The 20,267-nt window shown below is 38.5% G+C and overlaps 1 protein-coding gene across 1 annotated transcript in view; it reads left to right on the plus strand.

Annotated features, from left to right (window-relative positions):
* Positions 1–533: 533 nt before the first annotated feature.
* ERCC6 (ERCC excision repair 6, chromatin remodeling factor) overlaps positions 534–20,267 on the plus strand; it is a 51,655-nt gene continuing 31,921 nt past the window's right edge. The window contains exons 1-6 of the mRNA XM_075717592.1: positions 534–782; positions 1,308–1,741; positions 4,296–4,416; positions 6,837–6,945; positions 8,886–9,612; positions 19,790–19,915. Coding sequence (XP_075573707.1) covers positions 1,311–1,741; positions 4,296–4,416; positions 6,837–6,945; positions 8,886–9,612; positions 19,790–19,915 — 1,514 coding nt within the window. The 5' untranslated portion in view covers positions 534–782; positions 1,308–1,310. The remainder of the gene's footprint in view (positions 783–1,307; positions 1,742–4,295; positions 4,417–6,836; positions 6,946–8,885; positions 9,613–19,789; positions 19,916–20,267) is intronic.

The following is a 20,267-nucleotide window of genomic DNA, read 5'->3' on the forward strand; positions in this document are numbered from 1 at the left end:
GCACCCTCGCCGCAGCCGGCCGGGAAGCCAGCAGAAGCGCCCAGCCCTCGCCGCGCGAGGCATGCGCAACTATGACGGTCACCGATGCTGAGGAAGTGACGCATGCGCGGGCGGTGAGTGGCGGAGCGCCGGTGCCGTGCGCCGCGCATGCGCCCTGCGCCGTGGCGTGAGGCGTCCCGGGGGCCGAGCGGCCGGGTGAGTCCCGCGCCGGCGGCCGCCAGCGGCCCCGCCCGCCCCCGCTCTCGCTCTGCGGCCGCGGCTTGGCCGGCCCGGCCCGGCCCGGCCCGGCCCGGGGGGAGGCGGCGCCCCCCCCCGCAGCCCCTCGCGTTTCCATCCCGGCCGGGCCCTGTGGCCAGCCGCGAGGGGCAGCCTTCGGCCGGCGGTGCGCTCCGCTCCGGGCCCGGCCCGGCGCCGGGCTTGGTCGCAGAGAGAGGCGGCAAAGCACGGGAACGTGGGGAGCGGTGGAGGCGGGGGGTGGATGGGGGCCGGGGTCCCTCGGGGGGAGCTGGCCGGTGCGCGGGGTTGTCATGGTACCTGTTGCCTGAACGCAGGGCCAAAGCCGTTGCGTGGGTGTTCGGAGCTGAGCGAAGAAAACCGTGAGCTGGGACTGAGATCCGCCGGCTGCCATGCTAGGAGAGGTTGCTGGTGAAGCCCACCTGCCCTATTAATGCCTTCCTGCAAGTTAACACTTGTTTCTCCCCGAAGTTGATAAACAATACATCCTTTCAGGAAACAGTCTCACCCTGAAGGCTCCAAACAATACGAGCTCCAGGCTTGCCTTGGTAAGTCAATCCTATCAACTAAGATGCTTTATATTCACCTTCAAAGCTGAATTGTCAAACTAAAGCCTACAGCCAGCTGTTCTTATCAGTGTTTTCACTGGCAAGTCTTATCCTGTTTCAAAAACTTGAATGTTTTGGTTTGGTATATGTTAAGTTGCTATGTTTTTGTTACGGCATAGTCTACTGAAGCATGACCATTTACACACAACATTTGAGTTCACTCTCTGGCAAGGAGAGGTTGTTTTATTTGTCTTGATATCAGCATCTTCTAGGAGTATTCCATATAGTTGTCTTGAAGAAGTTTTGGCCACTTTTTCCTTTTGATTGTGGAAATTAGTGTGGAGAAGCCTTTGGGAACAGGACTCATGGAGACGTAGACTACTAGGTGTTTTGAAACAAGAATTTCTCATAAAGAAACATACTCATTGTTTTGCTTACTTTTATTTGGCCACAGTCTCCAGGAGGAACTTTGTGTGTCTGAATATTCTTTTAATGATGTAGTTCTTATTTCTTGCCTTTGAGCAGAGGATGCCAACAGATAACAGCCACCTGCTAGACACTATCCAAGAACAAGACCCTGTTACTACTTCGAGCAATAATTGCCTGCATAATGCTGAGGAATTGGGAATTGAACAAGAAGATGGCATTTATAACAGTGACCTGTGTAACAGTATTAGAGTTCCCAACTCTGCCAGCCAGTCATCCACTTCCATGGCTATTCCTTTGGAGGTGCCCAGAAGAGGACAACCCCTTTTACGGATCAACAGGCAGCAGATTCAGTCCATCTCATCTAGTGCACAGGCTGCTGAGCTCAAAGGGTTAGGAGTTGATGTCTATGACCAGGATGTATTGGAGCAAGGAGTTCTTCAGCAAGTAGATAATGCAATTAATGAAGCTAATAAAGCAACAAAAATAGCTGATGCGGAGAAAGAATATCAGTCAGTGCTGGATGACTTAAGGTAAACTGTGTCCTCTCTTACTGTTCCTTTCTGTTACTGACTATCTAGTGAGGCTCAGCATCTCATGTTTTTAAAAGCTGGGAGACGAAAAGATGTTTTGAAAGCACTAGATCATGTGTACTCTTCTGAGTCACCCACCTTTTAAAAAAAGAGAAAATATTTTTCACATCAGAGCAATGCTTCATTGCTCTTATTTGACTAATTTAGTCATGCATCAAGGCAGTAGAGGACAGCGCATCTCCTTTTTCTGCTTTGTTTCCTACCTTACCAAGATGCGTGTCTGTTTTCTGGGCAGTGGAGAACTGCATTATACTCTATTATTCAAAGTTATAGTCAGAAAAGGTGCCACTTCTTCAATTCTGTGCCACTTCAGTGCTTCATGGGATTATCTGCTTCTGGTTCTGTGCTTTCTGTAACTTGGATGACTCCACATCATGAGTGTATTACAACCAAAACAACCTTATCACAAGTGCTTGTATGAAGTACTTAATGTCACCTCAAAAGAATCAAATGCTTAATTAACATAGTATATTGATAGTAGAAGACTTTGAGGGATAGGAGCCACTAATCTTTTGAGTATTGATCTGAGGTCTCCCTTTGTTTCTAGTCTCATTGTAGAGTTGCTGTGTGAACTACTGCAGGTAAAGAATTCTACCTGTGCATCTTTCACTGTGTTGCATTAATGTTGTGTTTTAGGGCTCAAGAGTGCTGTAGGCCTCCATTACCTATGTGAACTCTCACATAGCTCTCTTGTTATGCATATGCTTAATTTTATGCACTTCATTAATTTTCCAGTAGGTGTGGAGATGTGAAACTAAGTAAGTTTGCAAAACTGGAACGTAATTTCAGATGTTATGTAGCAGGACATAATGAGTAAGATGGTTAATGAGAGGTAGAATGGAGCAGCATAATCATTGCAATTAGATTATGCGGTTATTGAGAGAGCGGTGCACAGCACTGTCAATTAGTTGATTTTTTCCTGTTTAATACACATCCTGTGATTTTTCTTACCTCTCTGTTTTCACCTTCTACTTAAAGTTGTAAAATGGGATATACATGAGGGGATGCAAATGGTTTATGCAGACCTGTAGGACCTCATCTGTATAAGATGTAATGTGCAAGTCTGAAAGTTCATTTTTGAGAAAATTAGCAGAGATATAGCTGGCTTGTTGAGCAGGGGGAATAACAGAAGTAAAGATGTATGAGTAGAGTGTGATAGTGTTGGTTGAAGTCCTGTAACACGGTGAATGCATGACGAGGTAATATCAGGCAAGAAGTGTTTTTTGAGTAGTTGGCACAGAGTTCATAGTAGAAGCTGCATGATTCTATAATATACATGCAAATTTAAGCAGAAGAAGGAAAATGAAAAATGGTTGAAGTGAAATCCTGTTTAAATCCCCCAGTCCTGTTAAACAAAGCTTTGTGGAAGAGGACGGTAGTGGTATGTGTCAAGAGACCCTAGGGCCAAGGAAGCAAGAGGTGAAAGTTAGGAGACATGCAAGAGGATGGTATACTTCAAAGCAACGAAACAGAAGACTGAGAAAGGGGATGGGATGGTTCAAAAGTGTTGAAAGAGAATGGAGAAGTGAAGATGGCAGTGATAGCTGGGGAGCTGGTAGAATACATCTCCCAGGAGAACAGTGGTAGAATCCAGATTAGAGCTGGAGAGAAATGTGGCCCAACAATTTCCTCCCTGACAACTGAGGAGACTTATGTAGTGCTTTTCTTTGCATATGAGGGGAATAATGGCCGCTTTGCAGGTGTTGTAAAGAGTTTTCTCTGGCATTTTTCATAATGCTTTGAGATGCTAATATATGTATCCATATGAAATATTCTGCTATTGGAATCAACAAACCTAGATTTGTTGCTTCTGACAGTGGGGCACTGCTTCCTTCCCTGCAAACAAATTCAACAGCAGAAACAGATGATATTAGGTTATAATAAGTGGTTCAGCGTTAATTTCGTATTGTATATGGAAACATGAGAGATGGTAGTGTGTCAGTAAGGGAGGTTTAATGTTGATGTGCTGTTAATTCTTTGACCTAATCTGTATTCCTGAAACTGTATTCGTATCTTGTAATCTATTCTTTGGGTAAAAGTGATATTGTAAAGGTAAAAGAAATAGGCTTCCTTATATAATGGCATCAAACTCTTAAAACAGTTTTAGAAAATGAAAACATGGGATTTCCCATTTAGATTTTTGGTTTGCATTTTGTTTACCTTGAATAATAAAAGCAACAACTGTCACTTGCTTATTATCATTATCAGACTTGTAACTTTTGAGTACTGAATATGGCAGTGGTTTGTTCAGTTTCCTTGCCCTTGGAGTTTTAGTATTAGCAAAATTTTGTTTAAAAATATTTTATGATGTACAACTTTTTAAAGTGTTTAGTATTTCCAGTGTTGTTTAAATATAAGATGCTTATTTAGAAACTTACCTTTAGACCTTTTTAAATCTTACATTAAGTCTCCTGGAATTTCTAAATTGTCTGAATCGAGAATGTGCTATTTTTCTAGAGTTGACTAGTACATTGCAATCTTCTTGTTTTTTCAGATCATGTACAACGTCTCTGAAACAAATAAATAAAATTATTGAGCAACTTTCACCTCAAGCTGCCGACAACAAAGATATAAACAGAAAACTAGATTCTGTAAAACGGCAAAAATATAACAAGGTGATTGGATTACATTAATTTCCTGCTGACAATACTTAGCTTGTACTTTGGCTTAAGGTTTGGATTATGTGATATAGTTCTTGCTTAATTACATAGTTCAGAGTCAATCTACAATTGCTGTTCCTTCCCTTCTTAAATGGTTTAATTTTCTACCAAAAAATGTAAATAACTAATTTAAAGATGTGAAAGTGAGAGCTGAATTTTTTTTTTTTAGTTATTATTCTAAGTTTCAGAACAAGCGGTAAAACTGAAATTCCAGGACCTTCTTGGAAGACTGATTGGATTTAATTTAATTAAATCCCTCCCAGTAGTATTTGGAGAATTAGCAAAGCATTGTTAGGGCAAGATTCAATAGTTGACCTAAATCTGAGCTCTTGTGGTCTTCATTCCCTACCTTCCTTTCCTTAATCCTCTTTCATTGTCTGTGTCTTTCTTGTACCAGTCCACATCATTCCTTTCTGTGAGCCATTTTAACTCATTGATTTGGCAGAAAATGCTCCAGCTTTTTTCTGCAAGAATAGTAAGTTAAAGGAGCTTTTAGAGCAGTCTAGCAGGCATCAGGGTAATGCAAGCAATAAACCTATACAGCTGTGAATAGGATGAAGGAGATCTGAGACAAGGGAAACTTTTCCTGGTCAGCAATGTAGCACTTTGATCAGCCCACCCTCTGATGGAAATTAACCCTAATACTTTCTCTAATGATCAACCTGACTGAAAAACTTATTGTCCTTTGCCCTCAGACACTTCTTCCCACCTCAAGCCATTTGCTCATTCAGTTGTTTTTAACTGTGATCATTTCAGCAACTTGGATAACACCGTACTCACAATTTGGCCAATTAAGAGAGCGAGGGGGAGACTACTGAACAGTGGCACAGGACTAGGAAAAAGTAGCTGGAAGTAGTGGGAAGAAATGTGTTAAACCAGACTTACCACTAAAGAGTGATCATGTAATTGGACACTGTATTTTGCTTGTTTTCATATTGCTTGAAGTAATTTATGCAAGTGTTAGTTGCAGGGGAAGTTCAAACCTCGTTGTAAGTTCATTGTTAGCCATCTCTAACAGTCCTTGAAATGTAAGAATAAATCCCTGTATGAAAACTATGGTATGTAAAAGTGATTAATAACCTCGAGAGTGTTTTGGAGGCTGTTTGGAGGCAGACAGTGTATTTAAAGCTGGTCTATGAGCTACTTTTTGCATGGAGAAGTACCTTTTAGTACTCTTCCTTTTGTAGTATTTGACAAAAAATGGTGAAAGAAAACTGAATTCTTCTGTTATTGAGACAAATGGGAAATTAATGACTGGTACAAGACAGCTATTTCCTTAGAGTTGTCATACAGGGAGTGTTTTATGATATAAAGTACTCTGGTAGCAAGGATAATAGTGCGTACACAGGAGATAATATATTGTACCATACATGAATATACTTACCCTTTGTGGTTTGAAAAGTGCTACGTGAAGACACGAGCAGGCTAGTGAACCATTCTTCACCAAAAAGAAAAAAAAAACATTGCTCATTTTGCCATGAACTTGATTTTTACTGAAGTATGTGCCTCTCCAGGTAAGGAAATATTTCCAAAGAATGGAGTTAGAAATGTGAAAAGTTACATTGCCTATGTCTTTGGTTGGAATTTCTTGTTTCATAAATGAAAGTTAGTAACACCAAGGAATCACAATGTGATCAGTAAATATACAGTTGAGGATATTACAGTCAGCTAAAAGGTGTAACAGAAGAGCTAGCTATGAATTACTTTCATAGCAGTAATGAAGTATACCTGTTATACATCTGTAATGTTGATTTTTTTCTCACTTATTTTTTAAAGTCATTTCACTTTGTAGTTTTTGCTGTTAAATTAGCTCTGACCACTCCTGAATTAACTGTGTACAAACTTATGTTAGGATGATGGACTGATTTACAATTTCAGTTTCTTTCTAACAAAACATTCCAAAACAGATGATAAATAAATCTTACTAAATCTTGTATCTGTTTTTAGTGGCTTATTAACTATTAACCCAGTCTTGCAAATCATGAACAAATCTTCCAGTGTTCTCTGCACATCTCACTAATCAGTGTGATGGGCTTCCTTCACTGGAATCAACACATTCATAAAATGACCTGAAAGATGTCCATAGAAAATGCGCAATGTGCATGTGAAATTTGTGTGTATAAACAATCTGATCTAACTGTAGGAGTATTGCAAGATGATTGTACGCACAAAATTGTGTGTGTTCTGTGGGTTGGAGCCCTACAGATATTGTGGTGACGCTTTTGCACTTCTTTTGTTTCAAAAGCAATACTGTGAATGTTTGAGTATGAGATTCTGGTGGAAAATACTACAAATGTAGTAATTTATTGTATAAAGGGATAGCAAGTCTGTGAATCAGATTGAAAATTAAATTATGTACCTACTTGTCATTCAAGGAACAACAGCTAAAGAAGATCAAAGCAAAACAAAAGCGTCTCCAAGCAGTTCTTGGTGGAACAGAGATTCTTGATAAAGTACATGAGATTGAATTTGACGAAGATGAAGGTATGGGAAAAGGCTGAAAGTTCTGTTCTACTTTGATGTAATGCCTTTTTTTGTTTGAAGCTAGTTTGCAAATCTTCGCCAATAAGGAAATAAATTTCAGTGGTTTGCTTTCAAAGAGAGAGTTAAGAACACTTATTCTCTGCACCTGCAGAATTGCAGATCTTGGCATATTCATGTGGGAAGTTTTAAAAAATGGATGTTAATCCATGTTCAGCTCAGTAGGGATGGCTGAGGCACATTAGAGTATTGGGCTTAATAAATTGGAAATCCTAACATTTTTTCACAGCTAATTTGATAAAGATGACTAACATCATGATTGAATTACATTTTATGTGCGGGATGCTATCAATCAGCATTAACAAAATTGTTTTTTCTTACTGTTGGGAAGTATCGCTAGAAATGGAAGGGGGAAGTGCTTCTCTTTTTCAGTCTGCACTGTGATTTAAAAAAAAATAAAAACAAGGCTTTTTCCAAAGCAGGGTATTTGTTCTTTAAGTGTTTCACTAGGTGTTCTTTCTCACTGCTGTCTGTAAACTGAGCTTGGATTTTGTAACTCCGGCTTGGCTGTGTCTTTGCCACAATCGCTAATCTGCAGTATTCTGCAGGGCAAGTTTGGACCCCATTGATGTCTGCACATCACCTTTGGGTTATAATGTTGTTTGCAGAGGTGTGTGGTCTTTGTGCTATGTGTCCATTGCAGATGTGGCTGGAGTGGATTCCAGATCTCACAAAGCTCATGCTTCTGTCCTGATTCAACAAAATGTACAGGAGTCAAAACCTCAGTAAACTTTTCTTAGTAAAAAGCATCCTTAATCCTTTTTCTTTGAATGGGTTCATGCAGTAAAACTTAGGCACCTGGTGTGATGAAATGTAACTAGGCAGTGAATGGAGCCCGAGACAGAAGAAATGGAGTTGAGCAGTTCCGGTAGTTTGAGAAATTGAGGGGGTGGAGAGGGAGGAGTTTCATGCCTGATGCATCATCGTTACTTGTTAAACATGTTTTGGTGATAAATACTGTGCTTTAAATGGGACCACGTACAGTAGCATGCTGTGCCAGCAATTCTGGTACAGCTATTTTGAAATTTTGGACCCTAATATTAGATTTCAGTCTGGAATTCCCCTTCAGCTTCCTGAATTCAAGAGCTTTTCCCCCTCTTTGGTTTCAAATACTAATTGTAGTTTGTGTCAATATATATAGTAACTGTGTATGCAATTTAACGGAAGTGCTCTTTTATGGCAATGTGCTCTGCAGCCCATCTGACTTTTAAAGTCATAATCCTAATATTAGTATTGTAGAGTATGAAGATGGGGTTTGGGTAGTTTGTTGGGTTTTTTGGTGGTTTGTTTGGTTTTTTGGTTTTTTTTTTTTTGAAGCATGTGGGAAGACAGTCTTTTATGTATTTTGTAAGATTTATGTCTGTCCTGGTGTGGTAATGGAAATGTCAAATTTCAAGCTTATGAGTAGGACTGAAAAATCAGTAATAAAATAGAAATGGATGATGTTGCTGCATATGGGAATGCAGTGGTTTCTTGCACTGAGCATGGTGACATGGGTTGAATTGACAGCATAGGGAGCACATTAGAGTTCATGTGCCATGGGGGACTGTAATTTTATGGTAGTTCTTGCTGCTGCATGTTGTTTCAGAAGTATTTGCATTTTGATAGTATGTGTAATGTTTTCAATATGAAGTCTGAGAAGTAGTTTGAAGTAAAAGTTATGGTCTGACTTTTTTGGCGTTCTTTTTTTGGGTTTTGCCTTTTTTGAACTTCAAGTATTACATGGGACGATAATTTGGACTTTTAAGTTCTATACAAAAACTGAACTGAATGCATATAAAGCTTGGGGGGTGGTGGGAGAGGAACCAAAACACCCTTGTTCCTGTGTTTGAGTTATTCAGAAAGTGTTAAAGGCATGCTGGATGTTCTGATTTTTGTTGTAGAACCTGGTCCATCATGTCTTGGCAGTATGCTTATGCCTGTTCAGGAAACAGAGTGGGAAGAGCTTATTCGTACTGGCCAGATGACTCCATTTGGAACTAAAATACCTCAGAAGCCAGAGGGGAAGGCACGACGATTAATGCTAAATGAAGCATCTGATTTTGAGAAGTACTTAGCAGACCAAGCTAAGCTGTCATCTGAAAGAAAGAAGTTATCCCTTCGCAAAGGAGCAAAGAAGAAAACACAAGGCAAACATGTTCAGTGCATAGCTCCCGCATCTACTACAAAAGAAAAAAGGGGTAAAGCCCTGTCAAAAACAGATAAGCGCTTAAAAAAACACATGAGAAAACTTCAGAAGCATGCCCTTCAGATTCAGTCAAAGGCAGCGATTCCAAAAGAAAAGAAATATCTTGAGGCCCAGAAGTTCAGGCGTGAACAGGAGGATGATAGTGGAGAGTCTGAGTATGTACCTGATGAGGAGCTCTTTGATCCAGAAGCAGCAGAAGAGGAGGAAAAGCAGGCATCTTCTCATGCTGAGAATGATTCTGATTATGAACTCAGGGATTTGTCAAGAAAAAGAAAATATTCGGTGAAGGGAGATTTTAAAGAAGCTGAAGATGATGCTGACTTCTTTCCAAGCTCTGAGGAAGAAGAGCACACACTGGGGAAGCGCAAAGTAAAGAGATGGAGAGATGATGGAGATGAAGACTATTATAAGCAGAGACTAAGGTTAGTCCTAGACATTTTTATTGGTAACACTAACAAATGATGTTGAACATGCAAAGGGCAATGTCTGTAATACACTGCTAGGAACTGAAGTAAGGAAAATGAGACAGAATGATCATAGCCTTCTGTCATGGTTTAGCCCCAGCCAGCAACTAAGCACCACGCAGCTGCTCGCTCACTCCCCCTGCCCCAATGGGATGGGGGAGAGAATTGGAGGAGTAAGAGTGAGAAACACTCCTGGGTTAAGATAAGAACAGTTTAATTGAAATAAAATATAATAATAATATAATAATGATAATAATAATAATATACAAAGGAAGTGATACACAATGCGATTGCTCACCACCTGCCGACCGATACCCAGCCAGTTCCTGAGCAGCGATCGCTGCTCCCCGACCAACCCCCCCCAGTTTATATACTGAGCATGACGTCACATGGTATGGAATAGCCCTTTGGGCAGTTTGGATCAACTGTCCTGGCTGTGCCCCCTCCCAGTTTCTTGTGTACCTGGCAGAGCATGGGGAAGCTGAAAAGTCCTTGACTAGCATAAGCAGTACTTAGCAACAGCTAAAAACATCAGGGTGTTATCAACATTCTTCTCCTACTAAATCCAAAACACAGCACTATGCCAGCTACTAGGAAGAAAATTAACTCTATCCCAGCCGAAACCAGGACACCTTCCAAAAGGAATCAGACATTCTTAATTACAAGGACTTTGCTGTTAGATTTTTCTGATTGTTATAGGTCCTTCAGTAATAAGCTATTTGTGTTTCTCTGTGTTTGTTGTTTGCAGAACTGTGAATATACCCAAAATCGAGTACATATAAAACAACGTATAACTTGGCAGCTTTATGCTTAAGTACTGACTTTGTCTGTAGAACATATACCTACTTTTCAAAAAAAAAAACCCAACTCTCTTCTATTTAATAGGCAAAATTACAGTGCAGACAGACAATGCCCTCCCTCTTCAGAGGGATGGCATTTTTCCACTGAGAGAAATATCTTTGGTTTGGGATGAGGTGAGATGCTTAGTTTTTGGCTTTAAATAATTAACTGCTAGTCAAGAAATCATTTGAATAAATTATGGTTGCATACTATTTTTGTAGAATCTGTTAGTTTATTGAAGTCCAAGGCAATTACATATAGTTTATACGGCTAACAAGTTTATTCGAAAATCAATATTAAAAGGATCTTTTGGATTTAAACCTGTAAAAAATTTATATTGGAAAGGGCAATACCTGTATTAGATTATTAGCACATGATGTCTCTTGTGTAACATATTAGAAGATGTAAGTAATGAAGAGTGGATACTTATACTGCTCTTAGTCAAGTCTAAAAAGAGCTGCTCTGTTTGACGGTGATTTTCCTCTCTGTTCTTGATGAGAGTGAGGGTAAAAACATCCTAATCTAAAGAGATAGTGACAGTAGTGGTAGTAGTGGTGTTTTCTGTTGCTATGAACACTTAAAGTTGTAAACTGAATAAGGTTTCTAAGGAGAATCTAGTATGTTAAGTGGGGAAATACAGCTAAGAACACAAGTTGTTTTTGAAAATGGTAGCTGAAACACCTTGTGCTAATCTGTGATTTATGAAATTTGTATAACCTGCTTGCTAATGATCTCTCTGTAGCTACAGTGTGCTGTTGAGATGTTTTCTCTACTGATAGCATAGCTGTTGACCTCCTAACGATAAGACTGAGCAATGTTTTCATTTTCAAAACTGCCTGGAAAACATTTTGAAGGGGCAGCGAAGTGACATGTAATTTAAGCTGTTAAAATGCTAATTAGACATGCCAGTGAAGTTAAGAGAAATTTCTGCACATACTGGGAGTCAAAAGATCAAGGTCACCAAAATGGTGGTTTTGTTTTAATTGTTCTCTAACAACTAGCATGTTGTCTCTTTTCTAGTATAAGAGTTGAGCTTCATATAATGAACTTCAGCTTGTTGATAGCATGCTTACTTTTAATTAATTACCTTTAGTGAATGTCCTTCAAGTAGTTTTGTGGTCCTCTAGAAAATCATGGATTCCACCTTGAAAGAAGCTGCTCTAGAGTGAAAGGAAGAATATATATTAGGGCTGTCAGTGAAGGGTGATTAATGTAGTGATAAGGCCTAGTGTAGGAACTTGGTTAATGCTTGGGAGACTCGAATTTTACACTTCTATGGAAATATAAAATCTTAACAATTTAAATGAAGCTGTATTGGAGAAGGGGTCAAGAAGTAGAGGTATAAACACCATCTCTTCCTGTGGTGAGAGCCTGAGCTGCTGTGGAGGAAGAGGTGTCTTCTGATAGCAGAGGTACTCACAGTTGTAGAATTACTGGTAACAAAAGCTCAGGTAGGAAGAGTCCAACTTCACTTTTACATCCCAGGTTACAAAGGCAGATCAGGAGCTGATATGAGGCAATAGGTTTGCAATCCCAGGATCCTGCTTTTCAAAGTTAAAGCACAGTTTACTGCTCTTGAATGGAAGATGTTGGCAAGAGGCTAATCTGAACAATGTCCAAAGGGTCAAAAAGAAATATGTTTTTTTTATTGGATGCACTAAGAAAAATTAATTGTACTTAATTGGTAAAATATTTACTATTTTATTGAATAAAACTGTACTCTTCACATTTAAATTAGACCAATATTAAATCATTTTTAATTCAGTGTTTTCATCAAGAGTAATTTATTTTGATTGAAAGTTTTAATATGACTCACAGTTTAAATTCATTCAAACACATTTTTTAATAACGTTAAGATTGTGACAATTTATCCTTAGCAAAGTCATATCATAGACTGCATTTCTTTTGGTTACTAAAGTTACAATAAAAGCCTAAATGAATTTTAGAAATATCAATAACTGTAATTGCTACCAAAACACTACATCTCTTAAAAATTTCATAGCTACAGTTATTGTGGCTGTTAAGCTGCAGCTGTCCACATTGACGTTTTTATGCTGACACCCCCAGGTAATCTTCATTATGGGAAATGCCATGAGAAAATAAAATGTAGTGAATTAAGAAACATATTAAGAATGCTGTAGAAATGCTGTCATTTGCTTACATTTATGTCTTGTTTCATGTCAGTTTTACTTTTGAATGCAAACAAATGGGTGAGATTATGGTGCATTTTACCCCTGAGAAAGGCAGGGAAAAATCCTTTAGGATTACTTTAGTCTTCTGAACATCTAGTCTTGTGCTTGGCGCCGAATACAGTCCTACACTCTTAAAGACTGAAAATTAGTTTCCTTAACGTTAAAACTTTTGAGAGATGGGACTTGAAGAGATTGGTCTGTGTCAAGGGGAAACTACGATGATGTTGTTAAAGCATGATAATTAGCTAACTGCAGGACTGCAAAGCATCTCTAGAACAAGAGACGATTTTCAGAAGAGGAGCTTGTGTTATCTGCAGTAAACAGGGCAGGCAGGAGAGCACCTGGCTCTTTCTTTTCCTTCTGAAGACTACTTGTAGTGGTCAGTCTGGTCACTCCAAGCAAGATGTGTTCAGTGGAACATGAGAAAGTAAAAGTTAGCTGTACAGAATTCAGCTCATGCTCTCAACAATTCCAGTTCTTTTCCCTTGCATGGGTCTTGCCTTTTTATAGTTACTGTTACTGGAGCCATGTTGCTGTGTAGCCACGCAGGGGGAAAATCTTCTCTTCTGAAAAGGTTAATGTCTAAGGTGAATCATAGTGTGCAAGAATAACGAACAGTAGAAAGGAACATGAAGGTTATGGAGAGTAAGGTAAATAAGTAGGATACTGTCAAGCAGCTGAAGGGTAAGTTTAAGATTCAGTGAAAAGTAGCATATCATCATTCCCAACTGTCCTTCATACTGGCTATTACCAGCTAAACCCAGAGGATTAGGTAATCAGTCTCTAGGATGGTGCTAACAGTCTCAGACACATGATCCCCATCAACAGGTATGTTAGCAATGTATATTTTATTGTACTCAACAGTGACCATCTTGGCCTAGAAGTGTTCAAAATTGGTGCTGGTGGAATCTTAACCTGTTGCCTCCTGCCTGGTGGAATGGTCAGGTCATGGCAGAGACAGTTTTGTTTGAAGACTATGGAATGAGTGAAAAAGCACCTGTTACCAGCTTCTTGTACCTAGGATCACAAAATAAAAGTAACCTTGTATGCGGATAAACACAGGAGATAAACCTTTTCTTTGTTTGCAACAAGAAAACTGCTGCATGGTTTTCTTGTATTAGTCTAAAGACTTTGCAGATGTGGAAACTGCAAGTTAGCAAGTTTTTTTTTTTGCATATTAATCAAAGTTTTTCTTTGCATGTATTAAAATGCAAAGTGTAAGTTTAACTGAGTAATTTTTGCTGCTTCTAATATACGTAGTTAATGTGTTACATTATTGACATCTCTAATACAGTGTCTGCATAAGGTAATAGCTTGGATTCAAAACAAAACAAAAAATTAGCAGACTTATGGTCACTATTCCCATAGCAGTTGTCAGTATGTATCTGCCTGCTGCTTCAAGGAAGGAATTATGTGTCATGTTATGGGAGATAAGTGCCATATCTCTGTTTTCTTGTGTGTTCTGTATAGTTTGTGGAGTACAGTTTGAATTCTTCAATTGCTGTCAAGTGTCTAGAGGCAAGACTAGGAAAGCTGCTTCTTTCCATGTCTCCCAAGTGACATCCAAGCAGCTGAGTAGCTGGAAGTTGTGGCTATCAAGTGCACAGAGCAGTTGATACAAAGAATCAAACAAAAAAAAAAAGTTTGCTTAAAAATAAGTTGTTTTTCTCAGATCAGTTTTCATGTGCTGTAGCTCTCTTTGAAGTATCTGAGTCACTGAATCTCTTGATGTTTCAGAGTTATAAATTAAAAAAGGATTAAATATTACCTTTCCTGAAAGATACTTTCTTAGAGCATCCTAACTGCTCTTTAAAATGACAAAGCCAAGACACAAATGAAGATATATTTTGGCTCACTCGCTGAGTACACCTTTCATTCTAAGCTCAAGTGTGTAATTCTCTACATCAGTCTTAATTTACTTATGGAGACTTGTGGTACTAACTGCATGTATTTCATCTGTTAGGACATACCAATTAAATCCACCCATATAGACCATAAAAAGTTAGATCAGAAAAGTAATGCTGAATGCTTCAATTTAGCAAATTAGAATAATCTGTAAGGGATTCTTAGCTGTATAAAATAGAAAACATATTGTGCTTCACAAATGCAAGCGATATTAAATACTCAGCTTAGTTCCTGACTGTATTTAAAAAAAAAAAAAAAATCTGCTCATTACTGTTTTGGATGCAGAATTTCTTTCTAGGGTATTGCAATAAGTTGGAAATGGGATTAGTATCTGAATACATTCTTATATTAAGGAAGAGTTAATTGTATGATATATGGCTTTCATACTGCATTTCCAGGATAAAATTATATTAATGTCAGTGGCCATGGACAACATAAAATAGATTTCTTGAAGGTCATGCTTTTATTTTCAAGATAGATTTCTTGAAGGTCATGCTTTTATTTTCAAGAGACCTTGGTGATACAGTAAAACCTGTATTTTCCAATTGTTTAGGCATACTAATGATGTTTAACTGAGGTACACAAGGAATATATTGACCAAATGGCCAATATGATACTGTGTAAAGTCAAATAAGAGCTACTGCTGTTCCTCCCTCCAAAGTTTGACTTCTGGGGAAGGGTAAAAGACCAGACTGACAAACTGACTGATCTGGTCTAGCAAATAGTGTTTGTCTTCCCATTGCTTCAGCCAATTAGATATTTATACATTTTTAAAGAAAATGGTGGCATTTTAGTGTGGAATATCTTAATACAATGTCTTACATTAAGTTCACAGCCTTTCAAAAACTGAATAGCTTCTTCAAATTTTGCAAGTTGTTAGTGGTAACAACAAATTGCTGCTTTTTCTTTAAACTGGTAACTGAGGGCAAAAAAAGCTCCAGACCTTTAGAAGAGATGTAGTAGTACCAGAGCCTTCAATACTATAGCTTGTGTAATTATACACTTCAGTAAAGTAACAGATACAGCGTGTACAAAATAAAAGTTTTCTTTAGGAAAATGAAGTATGGGATTTATTAGTTCAAATTCTAGATATATGGTTTTTTTCTAGGTATCTAATAATTTTAAGAGAAATCACAACATTGATCGCACTTCTTGCAGAAAATATAGTAGTTATATTAAGGTGAAGTGCCTAAACTCCTGGACAGCTATGACCTAATCTCAGAAACGTTTCTTCTTTGTTGTTTCTGCATCGCTTTTTCTAAAGTACACTAGAGGGCAATCTGTTTCTTCCCGGGGGAGACTGAAGCTCTAGTGTTGGCTAGTGGCAATTCATATTGGAATATAGAATTAGAAGCAAACCCTTGTACAAATTATTGCTGTGCTTGAGTTTAATAGGGATTCTTTACCTAGCTATCACTTTGGAAGCTTTGTAACGTACAATTGTTTTGATTTTAGTGTGGTAAGGAGGAGTTTTCTTCCTTGGTTTGAGTCTTGTCATAATCCAGTCAGCTAAAACAATCAAGTTCTGACATGTCTCAATTCCAGTAATGACACAAGCAATACTGTCAGCATTTGCCAGTTTGAATCGTTGATGATTTTCTGGAACTCAGAAGAATAATTGACCATCTGTGCCTGATAGCACAACATCGTAGTACTGAACAAAAATAAATGTATTTTTATGCTGTGCCTCTAGAATGTATCATATCTGCCTGCTAGACTCCAGAGCATGAATGTTATTTTCCTAAATCAAACATTTAACAAACTGCTAGTCTAAGAGATTTTCATTCCTGTGTTAGGGTAAATATGTAAAAGTATCTGTGGGGAAAACTTTGACACTTTGTATATTTTTAGTAAGTTCTTTTTTTACTACTTAACCGGATACATTATTTCATATAATGAGATAAGAACAGTCTAATAAGAAACATTAGCAACTCATCATTTTTTAATCAGAAAACTGAAGACTATCTTTGTCTGTCTTGGGTTTTTTTTTTTCCCCCCTGCATGTGCTGTTTTTTCTCTCCATCATGATTTTTGCTTCTGAAGACTTCCTGACTTAAGAGATCAAAATATATTCCAGTGAAGCTGGCTCTCTAAACCTGTCCAGCATTGTGTTGTCTTAGTTTTTCAGTGCAGTTGTTTTTGGCAGTTATTGTAACTTGTGTATATTTAGAGATGGTGGTGTTTATTTTCACTTAATGAAACAATACCACAGTTCCAAGTTTGTGACTGGTTCCATAAAGGCGGACTGTATTTTCTCTGAAGATACTGGTGAAAAACTGGTCTAGAAACCTGCCATAATTAGCTTTCTTTTCTTTACACTGGATATAAGGAAGAAGTTTTTTACAATGAGGGTGGTGAAGCACTGGCACAGGTTGCCCAGAGAGGTGGTGGAGGCCCCATCCCTGGAAACATTCCAGGTCAGGTTGGCTGGGGCTCTGAGCAACCTGATCTGGTTAAAGCTGTCCCTGCTCACTGCAGGGGGTTGGGCTGGATGACCTCTAAAGGTCCCTTCCAACCCAAAGCATTCTGTGATTCTATGAGAAAGGGTATATGATTGTGTTGTTTGTATATGAAGTGTTGAACTTCATCCCTGTTCTCTTGTTCCTAACCCAAGTTTTTTTTAAACAAATTTGCCAGAGATGCAGAAACCTTTAAGTGGAAGTTCCAACAAGTTTCACTGAAGTAAGTGGTCAGGAAGATAAGAGAAACTATTAATGCTGCCCCTGAAGAAAACACAGCTTGAGCTTAAGTCTTGCTATGAGTTTGCAGATCCCATGGAAGATGATTTTTAATGACCTAACAGGAAAAAGAGTCTCTTTTAGTGTTTTCTCCTTATTTCATATGAGAGAATGCAGAGTAGTGTCCTTAGGAAGACAGGCATCATTGGTTTAATTGCCCCCAGAACTGCTTATGTAGTTAAAAAATACAAGGGGAACACTAGACCTTCATTGCCTTCCCGCCGCCGCCCCCCCCCCCCGATTCACTAATGTGTTCAAGATAGAAAACTTGAATCAAATTTGATTTTAAATGGTTTTAGCTGACAGGACTTTTCTCTAGTTGAGAAGGCACTTCTCGTGTCAGGCTGGAAGGAGTTCCGGTACCGTGTGTGACATTGTGCCAATTTTGTCTGCTCTGAGCATGACTGAGCTAGATAGCAGCATGACTGAAGTCCTCAAGATTTGGAGCAATGCTTGAGATGTTTTATAGCATCTTCTGGTTTGTTTGCCAGGTTGGAAGTGCAAAATGTCAGGGATGGTAGCTGTCTTATGGGCCGTTGTTTGAGAACATTTTTAACAGTGACTTCTATCTCCCTCCTTTTGGCTGGTTAGGTCAGGATAGAAATCAGGATAATGTAACTGTTTAAGTTATGTTTCCAGAGCTGATGACGATGTCAACTTTGGGCCAGAACTTAACATTTTTATGATTATGCTTCTTTTTCCTGACGTGGATAAAATTGGGCTAGTGGCTTGGAAAACATAAGGCACTCAGCCCATAAGCTTAAAGCACACTGGATTGTGCATAGCAAGGCTGGAAACAAAATACAGTTTGCATGTCAACCTCTAGATGCAGTTTATCTTCGAATGCTTGAAAGCAATGCAGGGCTTTACAGAAAAATCAGGATAAATAGCTTTTAAAATTAAAAAAAAAAAGAGGAAAATGTGAATTTCTTCACATTTTTAAACAGTTCAGAAATCTATTTTCCCACAGTATGGAGTGTGTTTTGGGGAAGGAGGTTGAGGTTGTTGGTTTGGTTTTTAGAACTCTTTTAATCCATTATCCTGGCAATTTTTTTGCTGCTACAGAGGCAACCTAAGGTAACAAGAAGCCATTTGTGTAATGAGTAAATGGTAAAATGTTACCAGGAGGGAAATAGACTGTTCACTCACCTGTAATGTTTGTCATTCAGAAACTGGAGGTGTATTGGAAAGCTATTGCATTCTGTTAGGTCCTCCCTCCATCCAGTTACTGCAAGACTGTTCTAGAGTGCATTCTCCAGGGTTTCTTCAATATAGACTTAAAATAATGGACAGATGAGTTTTCCAGCATCTCAGTCAGGAGGCTGTTTGTTGCTTAATGCAGTAGATGTCAGTGCTAGGCGGCTTAACTTACTTTTTTTTGGCCTGAATTTTCCATTTGCTTCTTTTCATCCCATCGCTACTATTTATAGTTCTTTGGGACCTGAACAATTTTAGTCCTCGTATTTTATACTTCAGATATTTCTAGACTATGAGGTCTCCTTCAGCCTTTTTATGAGATGAAATATGGCTGCTTTTGCATTGCATCCAGAACAGTAACATAAGGATGTTTTTCATCTGTTCTATAGCTTGCCAGTTTCTGTAGGGATTTTGTCAGTTTATACATCACATTCAGTGTGCCTGCAGTGAATGGCACTTTAATGGGAGAATTCCAGCAAAACCCAAATTGTCAGTGAAGTGCTGTTGATTGGTTAGTACATACCCAGCTGGCAGTAGCATACACTTTACTATTACAGCTAGACGTTTTGAGGTCTCTAGAACACAAGTCCATAATTTCTTTGGATGTTGAAGATCCTTTGGTACTTTTTCAAAAGCGGGTGGAACAATGGGACGGGAAGGTAATTCTCTAACCTTCCTAGAGTCCAGATAAGATTAGGCTGCAAACCACAAATCACTCTGTAATTTCAAAACCTCAAAAAACTCATTCTCTTAATAATGACTACTTAACAGATTTAGAGCATGTCACCCCAAAGATGGTATTTCCAGCCGAGTCTTCTGTATAAGATACGCAGCTGCACATTTCTCTAGGTGAAGGAAGTTATTTAAGTATTTGGTTAAATTAATAAAATAACTTTGAAATACCTAAGCTTATTGATATTTTTGTCGGGTTTTTAATGGAGGTTTAGGAATTTAAGGTGACCAGATTTTTTTGATGGTGTTAACTGTTGATTCCATTATATTAGTATTTCTGTCTATAGAAAATTGTAACTAACTATAAAACTCTGAAGACTTATAACTACATAGTCATGTGTGCATGCACCTGTTAATGCTCAAATTATCTGACACATTTACCTGTGTAATTCTCTCCTCCAAAGGATTACTATTTAAATCATGACATTGGAAAAATGCTTTTTTGTTGGGTTTTTACCTGATCAAAAATTCAGTCTAGTTTTCATATAGTATCTTTTCTATGTTGGATGTTGACTCCTTCTGTCACTCTAGGAGGTGGCAAAAAGAACGTCTGAAGGACAAAGAACATCAGACAGCTGAGGAACTTTCTGAAGAAAGTGACACTGAATTTGAAGAGGGTTTCAAAGTACCAGGATTTCTCTTCAGGAAGCTTTTTAAGTATGTATTGTGTACTTTATTTTAATAGTATGCTGTTGTATGCTTTTAATAGTATTAGTAGCAATAGTCATGGTGATTTCTGGATGCCCTTTGCTGTAACTTCAGTGAAGCCTCGGCTTTTACTTAAGTTGTTTCTGTAGGATTATTTCTTTAAAAATGGCTCTAGGATCAAACCTCAAAGAAACTAATTTATTACAAGCACAAAATGCAGTTACATGAAAATACAAATGACAACTGGCTGATGTGAATATTGTGAATATGTATTAGCTAAACTATGAATTGAGAAGCTCGTCTATTTTATAAATGCTTGCTTTTATTCATAAGTGCTTGCTTTTAATTCAGGTGTGGAGTG

This window comes from Pelecanus crispus, chromosome 10 (genome assembly GCF_030463565.1).
Source record: "Pelecanus crispus isolate bPelCri1 chromosome 10, bPelCri1.pri, whole genome shotgun sequence".
Classification (NCBI taxonomy): Eukaryota; Metazoa; Chordata; class Aves; order Pelecaniformes; family Pelecanidae; genus Pelecanus; species Pelecanus crispus.